The sequence below is a fragment of the Moschus berezovskii genome, chromosome 18 (assembly GCF_049115385.1).
Source record: "Moschus berezovskii isolate FMDL1 chromosome 18, NW_MosBer_1.0, whole genome shotgun sequence".
Classification (NCBI taxonomy): Eukaryota; Metazoa; Chordata; class Mammalia; order Artiodactyla; family Moschidae; genus Moschus; species Moschus berezovskii.
Window position 1 is genome coordinate 20,514,636 of NC_142477.1, and position 12,439 is coordinate 20,527,074.

Below are 12,439 nucleotides of genomic sequence, written 5' to 3' on the forward strand. Positions count from 1 at the left end.
GGCTTGACCACCAGAAGCTTACTGGGGAGCCGTGAGGGTTTGGGAAGTTAACGGTTTGCTAACTGGTGAGTAAAGGCATCGCCACTAAACACAGTCTCTTGCAACAAGGACAGATCACATTGTTCTCCAAGCTCTTCATCAATTTCAAATATTAGCCTGGCTGGGTCAAAGCAGGATTTTGAAAATGGTAAACACTGTCTATGCCTGAGAGATATTTTCCACGACCGTATCAAAGGGTGGAAGAAATCATTCATTCCTTTGACAAAGCTTTCCTCAATGTCCAGTATGCCTTGAGGATATAGAAATGAAGATGGAGCAGTTTTTAACAGAATTAAAGGCTGATTCTTGCACCACTGACTACTAGGGAAGGCTGACTTGGGCTTCCCTCACAGCTCAGTCAGTAAAGAATCCACCTGCAATGCGGGAGACCCAGGTTCGATCCCTGGGTTGGGAAGATCCCCTGTAGAAGGGAAAGGCCTGGAGAACTCCATGGACCGTGTAGTCCGTGGGATCGCCAGGAGTCGGGCACGACTGAGCGACTTTCACTCACTTCACTTGCACCCCTTGTACGTTGCGGCTGACCCTTGCAGGTTTGCAAGAACCAGTTTTTCCAATCTCCTTTGAACCCCACTTTCACGGACCGCATGCGCGTGGTTTGAAATTGACCACAGTGGTTGTATTTACACCACAGGAAGAAAGCCGGTTGTTGAACATTTACCAACACACCACTGACTACAAGGCCCAGTGAGGGGATCCTAAACACCTCCCCCTCCCACCTCCAGCCACCCCTCTCCTTTCTCTGCGTGTGCTGACCACACTGGCCTTTCTAAGTGTCCAGCCCATACTGTGGGTCACCACATATAACAATGCAAGTGTCTGACCGCACAGACGCAGGAGGCAGCTGCCTGCCTTCACACATCAACTCCTTCACTTAATGGCTGTGTGACCTTTATCGTTTAACTTCACCTCTCTGTGCTTATTTCAAAACCAAACGGCAGGCAGCACGAGGACTTGGGCAGGCTTGCGAATGCTGAAATATCCTTGCTCAGGGAACCCAACTCAACAAAGCTTGAGCTGTGTGGAGGGGGGGCGGGCACGGTGGGTACTGGTCAGACTTCTTTGTGAGGCTTTTCTCATTCCAACTTATAAACTCAGATATGTTCTTAAAATGAGTATTTTTACCTTCAGAATCCATATTTCTATGAGAAATCAGAAACCATGTTAAGGTCCTGAGATCAATTCATGAAAGCATGTATCACCTCATGACATCTCTCAAGTATTTAGGAGGCCCCCCAGCCCCTTGCCTCAGACCCTTCCCTACCTTCTCATGCCCTTGAGGACCATCCAAGTCCCTGCCGAGGCCTAGGAGGTGCTGTGGACTTGGCCAACCCTCTTCTCCTAGTCACTGCTCTCTTTTCCTGTCTGTCTGCTTCTAACGGGTGTCAGGCTTCCCAGGTGGCTCAATGGTAAAGAATTCACCTACCAATGCAGGAGATGAGGGCAGGTTCAACCCCTGGGTCGGGAAGACCCTCTGGAGGAGGAAATAGCAACCCACTTCAGTTTTCTTGCCTGGGAAATCCCAGGGTCCAAGGAGCCTGGCCTGCTGCAGTCCATGGGGTTGCAAAGAGTCAGCCACGACTTAGCGACTGAGCACACACACACTCAGGATCTTGACCCGAGCTGGGTCTCCTTCCTGGGGACCTTACACTCCCACGTGACCACCCCTTCGCATCTCAGCTCCTAGGGCACTCCATCAGACAGGCCTACTTAAAGACTCTCTCACCCCACACGCCCACCAGGTCATCTCCCACAGGACCACTCTTATATTTTATTCTAACCCTTATTATCAGAAGTATTTTTTTTTACTGATTTTTTTAACTTGTGAAGTCAATCACCCCCATTCAGACTGTGCTCCATGAAAGCAGAGGCTCAAACCATCATACCTGGCACAGCCACCAGCTTAGATGCAGCTTGATTAAACACGCTCCAAGTGAACCAGGGGACGCATGGACAGAATGATCTCTTGTGGAAGGGCTTCTATGATAAAACACACTCAAAATTCAGTCTGGGAGGCCTGGGGTCCACACCCTTCGAGGCAGTTGGAACAGAAAAACAGAAAACCAGTTCTCCTGTCCACAAGCATCCCTCTCACACACACCTCACTGAGCTACTGAAGACACCCCAGGGCCCGCCTGCTACCTCCAGGATGGGGCCCCAAATGAGGTGAGAGGTGGGATAAGGGACCACGCAGTGCCCAGCCCCCGGCTCAAGAAGGACTCTCCTGGCATTTCTTGACCCAGTGTGCCTCCCCGGCCATGGCCCTCCCTTCCTTCTCCTTTGGCGCTGACACCTGGCTTTCTGCCTTCCCCACCCAGCATCGGAATGGCCTTCTCTCATACCCTCTCCCCTCATCTCCTGACCTTGAAACTGGCGTGGAGTCTTCAGAGGTTCTTACTGAGAGGGCTTATGACTGGCGACGCAGTGAGATAAAAGGCCAGGAGGAGGGTCTCTCCCCTGCCTCCCCAGCCCCCCGGTGGCTGTGTTCACGTGAAATCCACTGGTGGACATTCAACGGTGCGTCGGGCCCGCTGGACCACAGCCACACAGCAGTCAGCCCGTGTGATGCCCTAAGCGTGCATCCGGATACCCTCACAAAGTCTCCCCTCGCTTGCTTTCCACTGATGGAATTCAGGGTGAGCTCACTGCCAGCTATAGAGCCATTCAGCAAATTCCAAAATCAGACTAAGCAACATGAAGGAGCCCTAAATGTGGGACTCACCCAGAACCTGCCGCAATCAAGCGCCAACAACACATTTTGTCAGCAGATTCGAGACTGAACAACAGCTATTTCTCTTTCAGGAGTGACACCAAAGGGCATGTCCAATGACATTCCATCTCAAATTTAGCAAGAGTAAAATTCCCTCTCGTGTAGTATTTTACTTCTTTCTGGCCCTAAATGTCCCCTCTGTCTGGGGTGCCCTTTCTAAATCTCTTGCACAGATACGGTAGAAACAAACCATATGAGTCTAAGCAAAGTATATTCTATAGAAACCACCAACTGCTGAGAGCACGTCAGCAGAATAAACAAGGAGAGGCAGGGGTACACGACTTCAGAGCAGTGTGAGGGCGTTTTCACTTTCCGCAAGTCATTGGTCTTTGGTGATAATTATTATTAAGGGATATACATGCACTGTATATACAGGGTTCCCCTTCTTGCCTGTTTATCCTGTAACCAGTAAAACATTCTCAGAAAAAAACTTATGTTTGTTTAGTTTACATCATAAACTGCTAGTTCAAAGTATTTATAATTAACCACAATTAATTATGATTTAATTTAATTGTGGGAATGTTACATTTCATTAAGGCAAGATTTATTACATTTCTTCCAAGCCTCTCTCCCTTCAGTCTCTGAAATGATCAGGCCCCCTAGCTACTTCTTGCAAGTGTTCAAATGGTTTATAAATACATTCCATTCACAAGTATTTATTAAAAATGCCTGTTCTGTACAAAACATTTATGTAGAGTCATTAGGAATGCCATGATGTACGTAAAGTGAAAAAGGGAAAGTCCTGCGTTCAGAAATATTAAAATGTCAAAAGGGGGACACATACAATCCTGCTAGGTCACCCATCATCTCAAACCGAAAGTGACATTTAAGTGTCTCTGAAAATATTTTCTCAACTATTTAATCAATTAGTCTGTCCTAAATCTAGGCACGTGTATGACTGTCATCTTCAAGCACTTGATTTGATGTCTCATTTTATAGAGAAATCTCTTTCAATAGGCAATTAAATGTGAATTTCACGTCCCCTCTTAGGGACTGAGAAGGAATCTGGAAGAAAATGAAAACTAGAAAACTAAAGACAAAAGTAGCTTTTAAGGACATGATAACAGCTATATTATAGTCCATACACACACACACACACACACACCCCCAATCATACAACTATGGCTGAAAAGGGATGCTCATACAATGACAAAAAACAACACTGTGTTAATCCTTATTCCTAGAGATTTACCAGTTTCCACTTTTTTTGACGATTGGCAATAACCTCGTCCTTCTTTAAAACAAGTTTCTTTCTACTTTTTCACATATGAATTTCAATGACCGGAATCAGAATTCCAATGACACCCATTCATACAGATTTTGTTAACAGTGCAGTGGGCACTTTGGGACTCTGTGGGAGAGGGTGAAGGTGGGATGATTTGGGAGAATGGCATTGTAGCATGTATATTATCATATGTGAAATGAATCAACAGTCCAGGTTCTTCGCATGATACAGGATGCTTGGGGCTGGTGCACGGGGATGACCTGGAGGGAGGGTATGGGGAAGAGGGAGGTGGGAGGGGGGTTCAAGAGGGGGAACACATGTACACCAGGGGCAGATTCGTGTCAATATATGGCAAAACCAACCAATATATTAATGTAAAGTAATTTGCCTCCAATAAAATTAAAAAAAAAAAAACAGTGCAGTGGGGCTAGAAATGGAACCTTTCAGTATGGACACAAGTTATGTTCATATTAATAGGAATAACTGCCTGCTTCCTTTCCCATCTCTATACCCCTTCTCAGAGCCAAATATTAATAAAATATTCGGTTAATGTACTGCATATGGGGGCCCCAATGATTATATTTTCAAAGAAGAGAAGTTCAGTTTAAAAAAAAACTGTTTAATATCAAAATGGGTATGTTGATCTAATAGTTAACTTTTAGAAATATTCAACAAGTCTTTAAAATGCAAGCATTTTTGCAAAATGTTCACTAGCTTAAATTTCTAACAACTACCACCTAAAGTTAAAAATGAAACATCAAAAAACCCCAAGTAGACTTTACGGGGTGTAGGAAGAAGCACTTTTTGATAATTTCAGGCTGTCCCTTCCTCATTCAAGAAAACTGCTTATTGGCATATGTTTCTAAGGGTATATTATGTTAATTTTAGGTCTCTCTCTTCGTGCTAAAGAAAATTCCCTTTCCTGGAATGAAAGGATTTACACTCCTTTTTAAATTTTAATTTCAACTACCTTTTAAATTAGTCATAATTTTTTTTTAAAGAAAAGATAACAAGCAAAGGAAAGAGACTCGAGGAAAAAGTAAACATAGATCATTATTACCTTTTGCCTGGTCCAAAGTCTTCACCTTCAGGCATTTCTGCCCTCTAAAAATAATAACCAAGTGGAGAAAGCTGCAGCCCTTCTGTGCTATAGCAGTTTCTTCTCTGTACTGATGATGATTATCAGGAGGGGGAAAAAAACCCAGTAGTGAAGTTCTTTCCTTTTTGGAGAAAATCACTCCTCCCCTACTCAGAAGTAGGTGTTTACAAACTTCCGAAGTGCCGGCCTGACTTGAATGAAGCTGGGAGCCGGGTTATTAGGACTGTCCCCTTCTAAATATAAACAGGTCACCTCTTACTCCCAGTACTGTGACAGGCAGCTGGGAGCAAAGCGCTGCCTGGCTGCCCAGCATTTTTGCTCCAGTCCTGTGAGGAGGTGTCACCGCCCAGCTATTAACCTTTACTGGGATGACTTCACCGAAGCCAGCCTACCCTTTCTCTTTCCTGTTGTTTCTTTTTTTTTCCTGGCATTGACAAGGCAGCCCCCGAAGGGCGGCGTGGCCACCGGGAGCTTCACACTTCAGCCTGGGCTATCAGATCTCCAGCTCACAGGAGGGGCTGGAGGGCGGAGAGCAGATGGGCAGGACTGCAAGAGCCGAGAGGCTTGTTTGTTCTGGAAACACTTAGCCACTCAGCAAAAAAATCACTTCTCACACACATACACACACTCACACACAAAAGGGTCAGGGTGGGGGTGAGGGGGAGATACTGATAAACAGTTGTGTTTGGAGCAGTACTGTTTTGCAAGAAAATCTTCCTTTGGGTCATCTAGATTTCTCAACTCAGAAGTAAGCACACAAACACGAGCCTGTGAGTTCCTTTGGGCAACAGGGCTTCTTCGGAGGGGCCTCCCTCTGTCATCGGGGAGCAGCCTGACATTGGAACGTGGCTGAGCTGTTGGCCTGAGATGTTCTGATAGCCTGGCCCCTCATCACGTGCATGAGTGCGTGCCAAGTGGCTTCAGGCGTGTCTGACTCTTTGTTCCTCGTGGACCGTAGCCCGCCAGGCTCCTCTGTCCATGGGATTCTCCAGGCAAGAATACTGGAGTGGGTCGCTATACCTTCCGCCAGGGGATCTTCCCGACCCAGGGAAGGAACCCATGTCTCTTACATCTCCTGCATTGGCAGGCAGGTTCTTTACCACCAGCGCCACCTAGGAAGCCCCCATTATCATACACAGGTCATCAATCACCTGGTACCCTCATTCGCTACAACTTTTAAGAGCCGGACAAAAATGACTTCGTCCTGCTTTCAAAAGAGCTGGGCAAAACATTATCGAGATCCCTTTAGAAATGTAACCTGAAAGCTTTGCACAGAAACTTGAAATCACTTCTTTTCCTGGTTAGCCAAGTAAGGCTATAAGTAAGATCTAATTATTAAGAAACAATATATTTTCCTCAGGTGAATGCACCCCAATGTTCACTGCAGCACTATTTACAATAGCCATGTAAACAACCGCATTTAGGACATGACCTAAATGTCATCTACAGACGAATGAGTAAAGTAGATGTGGTACATATATACAACGGAGTTATTACACAGCCATACAAAATAATGAAATAATGCCATTTGCAGCAAGATGGATGGACCTAAAGATTGTCATAGTGAGCGAAGTACGTCAGACAGAAAAAGACAAGTCTCATATGATATCACTTAAATATGAAGCCTAAAAAAATTGTACAAATGAACTTATTCACAAAACAGAAATAGTCACAGACGCAGAAAACAAGCTATAGTTACCAAAGGGGAAGGGGGAAGGGGCAAAGTGGGGTGATTAGGACTGACCTATACACGCTGAGCACACGTGTGCTAAGTCACTTCAGTCCTGTCTGACTCTGTGAGACGATGGACTGTAGCCCGCCAGGCTCCTGTGTCCATGGGATTCTCCAGGCAAGAACACTGAAGCGGGTTGCTGTGCCCTCCTCCAGGGGATCCTCCTGACCCAGGGATCAAACCCACGTCTCTCACGTCTTCTGCACTGGCAGGCAGGTTCTTTACCACGAGCATCACCTGGGACGCCCCATATACACACTACTATACGTAAAACAGATAACTAATAAAACCCACTGCGTAGCACAGGGACCTCAGCTCAATACTCTGTAATGACCTATATAGGAAAATAATCTAAAAAAGAGTGGATATATGTATAACTGATTCACCTTGCTGTACACCTGAAGCTAACATAACATTGTAAACCAACTATATGCCAATAAAAATTAATTTTAAAAATAAAAGAAACAAAATGTTACACTTTTTTTTAGTATTCATTATATTTTAAATTAATTAATTTATTCTACTTGGAGGCTAATTACCCCACAATACTGTGGTGGTTTCTGCCATACAATGCCATGAGTCAGCCACGGGTGTACATGTGTCTACCATCCCGAACCCCTTTCCCACCTCCCTCCCCATCCCATCCCTCTGGGATGTCCCAGTGCACTGGCTTTGAGTGCCCCGTTTCATGCATCGAACTTGGACTGGCGGTCTGTTTCACATATGGTAATATACATGTTTCAATGCTGTTCTCTCAAATCATCCCACCATCACCTTCTCCCCCAGAGTCCAAAAGTCTGTTCTTTACATCTGTGTCTCTTTTGCTGTCTCACATACAGGGTCGTCGTTACCATCTTTCTAAATTCCACATATATATATGCCTTAATATACTGTATTGGTATTTTTCTTTTCTGACTTACTTCACTCTGTATAATAGGCTCCAGTTTCATCCACCTCATTAGAACTGATTCAAATGAATTTTTTCAAATAGCTGAGTAATATTCCATTGTGTATATGTAAAATGGTACACTTTTTAAAATGTGTTCCATCGTCTAAGGATTAGTCATAGCTAATCCCAGCAATATCTCTATATTCAATGTACACTTAACATTCACAAGTCTCTGAAGTGATTTCTAGAGTATTAAAAAAAATGAAGAGGGGAAACAAATATTATCTACTTTCTTTGAGGAGTATTAGCTATTTTGTGATACAGGCATGTTGCAATTCAAGACAATCCTTTAGTATTCCACACAAGACCTAAAGTTTTAGACTTCAAAGGCTAAGAGTAAGTTGCTGCAGTTACTCAAATACATAACTCAAATACTGTTGACCTTGGAAGCAAACAATCATAAGCAGAGTTCTGAAGATCAGGGTATGCCCGAGCCTCCCAGGATTGGAGCAATGTGCTGTGTTAGAAATTCCGGGTCCAGTGAAATGAAAAATTCATGAGAATATTATCCAGGCGACTATTTCCCTTGATCAACCACAATGCTAATTCTATGTTCTAATTCTCAGTTCTAACAATTCTATCTCATTAATTTTTACCTTTTTTTTTTTATTCTTAAAAGTTCCTCTTGTACTAATTTCTTGAATATCTGTGTACAGTTGTTGCTGAACTCAGCTGTGGATGACTACAGAACTGACCAGTAGATCCCTGAAACCAGTCTCTCAGTTTTAAAGGACAATTAACTGATCGGTGTGAGAGGTGAATCACTCATCACTACCATAAAATATCTTCTTTAATTTCCTTTAACAATACTTCCTTTAAGCACTCCTCCGTGCATTTTTTAATTTCGTGCTCCAACTGTAAACTCCCCTTTCGGTATGGCTTCCTCGCCCCAAAAGACACCTGCGGTCCTGCAGAGGATTAGGATGCCCAGGTCCCCTCGTCATCACCAATGCGAAATCTACTGGGCGCCTGAATTTAAGGACTCACAGAACACAGACATGGGAAAGACCCCAAAGGGCCACGAAAGCCATCCAACTGGGGCCCAGCAGACGCTGGAACTGGGGCCCAGCAGTGAGGTGAGCTGCTGGGGTCAGAGCCAGCAACAGCCTCCAGTCCTGAGGGCTCTTCTCATTCCTCCGGCTGAACAGATGGCAGAGCCTCTCATTCCGGCAAAAGGGCACCCAGACGGCCAGACACGTGTACAGTTCAAGTTCTCTTACACCCATACTCTTTCGAAATTCGTATGTGTTTAATTTTAGTAGTATATTTTAAGTGAACATTTCCATTTTCTCTTGCTGTTTAATCACACAGTATTATGGCCTAAGAAAATAAATGCCATTTCAAAGCTAAATGTCCACTTTTCTTTTTAAAAAAATTTTTTTAAAGTTTCGGATGCACTGTGTCCCCGTTGCGGTGTATGGGCTTCTCTAGCTTCGGCACTTGGCCTTAGTTGCTCTGCGGCACGTTGGATCTTAGTTCCCTGCTGCTGCTGCTACTGCTGCTAAGTTGCTTCAGTCATGTCCGACTCTGTGCAACCCCATAGACAGCAGCCCACCAGGTTCCCCCGTCCCTGGGATTCTCCAGGCAAGAACACTGGAGTGGGTTGCCATTTCCTTCTCCAATGCATGAAAGTGAAAAGTGAAAGTGAAGTCGCTCCCTGACCAGGGATCAAATGGGTATCCCTGTATTACAAGGCAGATTCTTAACCACTGGACCACCAGGGATGTCCCTGTCCACTTTTCTTAATGCACTTTTTCTCTCCACACAATCACTGGTCTAAGAGCTTTGTTTTCCCCATCACTCCTATAGCAGTGTGGACCGAGACTCTGGAACTTTTAGAGTCAAGAGGAGGGAACCTCCCTCTCCTGGAAGTTACTGGGTAATATTAGGATGAATGGCTAAGAAATGGTGGTGGTGGTGGTGGGAGAAGGTGGTTGTCATTGGTAGACAGAAAATTACTAAGAGGGGTAGGCTGCCTCTTTGCTGCACTGACCTTGCTGAATTCTTGCTGAAAGCTGGCCAGGTGATGAGACATGAGGGATTTGGTTAGGTATTGGTAGGTGCCCAACTCTTGCAACCCCATGGACTGCAGCCTGCTATGCTCCTCTGTCCATGGGATTCTCCAGGCCAAGAACACTGGAGTAGGTTTCCATCCCCTTCTCCAGGGGATCTTCCTGACCCAGGAATCAAACCTGGGTCTTCTGCATTGCAGGGGGATTCTTTACTGACTGAGCTACGAGGAAAGCCCTTGGTTAGGTATTCAGTTCCATTCAGTTCAGTTCAGTTGCTCAGTCGTGTCCAACTCTTTGTGACCCCATGAATCACAGCATGCCAGGCCTCCCTGTCCATCACCAACTCCCAGAGTTCACGCAAACTCACCTCCATTGAATCGGTTAGGTATTAAAGGTGATCAAATACCAAGGGTGGAGGATTCTCAATAAGGTGACTTGGCAAGTTTCCTGCTAAAATGGGGTTCCTGAGGTTATACTCATGCGACGAGTTGACTCACTGGAAAAGACTCTGATGCTGGGAAGGGTTGGGGGCGGGAGGAGAAGGGGACGACCGAGGATGAGATGGCTGGATGGCATCACCGACTCTGTGGACTTGAGTCTGAGTGAACTCCGGGAGTTGGTGATGGACAGGGAGGCCTGGCATGCTGTGATTCATGGGGTCGCAGAGAGTCGGACACGACTGAGCGACTGAACTGAACTGAACTGAACTGAGGTTATACTCACAGGCTGGGCCTAGGTGAAAAAGAGCTTAGCGGAGCCTTCTTAGAGTTTGGTCAAAGAGAGTCCACGTCACCTGCTAAGAACAAGACCTATTAAAAAAACATTTTTTTTAATAGTACTCAGTGCTACAAACTGTATGGCCCCTTCAGAAGTGCACGGTCCACCAGGATAGCTCCCAGCAGCAGCTGGCTTCTGAGCACTGAAAATGAGACCAGTCTGGAATTTTAGAAGGGAACAGGAAAAAAAGAAAGTAAAGTATCTCATTACCAATTTGTGTATTGATTACAAGTTGGAATAATAATATTTTGGATATATTGGCTAAATAAAATGTTATTAAAATTAATTTCACTTGTTTCTGTTTACTTTTTCTAGCATGACTGCTGCTGCCGCTGGGGTGGGGGTGGGGTGTGTGTGTGTGTGGGTGTGTGTGTGTGTGTGTGTCTTACCACTTGTTTCAAACAGTGTGTGTGTGTGTCTTACCACTTGTTTCAAACAGTGTGTGTGTGTGTGTGTGTCTTACCACCTGTTTCAAACTGTGTGTGTGTGTGTGTGTCTTACCACTTGTTTCAAAAGTGTGTGTGGGTGTGTGTGTGGGTGTGTGGGTGTGTGTGTGTGTGTGTCTTACCACTTGTTTCAAAAAGATTTCCAGAATCACTTTTAATCAGAAGGGAGAGGGGTGCCAGTGACAACAGGTAATTAACAGGACAATACTGAGAAGAGCCCACTGAGCATTTTTTCCTTTTGTATCTTGGCCTCTGCTTTTCTCTACCTAAAACCCTCTCCCATCCTTGCTTTCCTTCGGCCTCTGGAGACAAGAGCCCGTAAGCAACTGCTTCCAGGGCAGGCTGTCTCCCAAGTTCTTGATTCCCTCCCCTCCTCTCGTCTCTGGCTTGTATCACCGGTTCCTGCCACTTACTGACCCTTCCCAAGTGTACTTTCTCCTTGGCCCACAGACATACACAGGCCTTTTCGAGAAACCCCACTGCTCACCACACACCTCCTTCTAGTCTCACATCTCTGTCTTCTGCCCTTAAAGCCCAAAGTCCGAACCAAGGGTCTGGGGTCAACTCATTCCTCACCAGTTACAGCCCACTTGCTGACCCCACCGTGGGTAACACAGTAATCTTCAAAGGCAGCTAAGGCTTAGTGTCCACCAAGTACGCCGGACAGCTGCCCACTTCCCTTGATCTTGAACACTCTCTCCATCCTGGGCTCCAAAACTCCACTTTCTGAGCTCAGCTTCACTTCTCCCAACGTTCCTTCTTGGTCTCTAGGTTCCCCTCTTCTAACTGACTTTTAAGATTTTTTTTGTGTGTGTGTGTGTGTGTGGATCATTTTTAGAGTCAGTATTGGATTTGCTACATACGATATGGTTTCTGTTTTATGTTTTGCTTTTTGGGCCCTGAGGCATGTAGCCTCTTAGCTCCCTGACCAAGGATCGAACTGGCATCCTATACATTGGAAGGCCAAGTCTTAACCAGTGGACCACCAAGGAAGTCCCTAACTGACTCCTGAGTGTTGTTGATCTCTAGCGCCAGACTTCCCAAACCTGAAACAACACAGGAGTAGCAGTCCCACCCTTAGTCACCTTCCCCTTCTCCTTCTGGGGGTGGGGCCATGAATTTGCTTTCAAGATGCCACTGGTGGAGGAACCACTCTTTTGAGAACACAGGCCTGGCATTCCAACATGGGCCACCTTTCTTTTCATGCCACACACGACAAGATTTCTAGGAAATCTTTCCATTCCAGAATTTTAACTCTCACCTCTATATGCAAATCTATATTCCTAGTCACACACTCTCCCAAATGTCAAACCTATACAGGCGGCCCCCCAGCTTATAATTTTTCAGCATTACCATGGTGTGAAAGTGACAC

The 12,439-nt window shown here is 45.4% G+C and overlaps 1 protein-coding gene across 2 annotated transcripts in view; it reads right to left on the bottom strand.

The window, feature by feature from the left end:
- Window positions 1–12,439, bottom strand: part of RETREG1 (reticulophagy regulator 1) — a 168,552-nt gene that overhangs the window by 43,903 nt on the left and 112,210 nt on the right. Inside the window, exon 1 of one of the 2 annotated variants that reach the window (XM_088827638.1) lies at window positions 5,113–5,645. The exons of the other annotated variant lie outside the window; for it this stretch is intronic. Coding sequence (XP_088683764.1) covers window positions 5,113–5,147 — 35 coding nt within the window. The 5' untranslated portion in view covers window positions 5,148–5,645. Of the gene's footprint in view, window positions 1–5,112; window positions 5,646–12,439 lie in introns of those variants that run through there. 2 annotated transcript variants of the gene reach the window in all.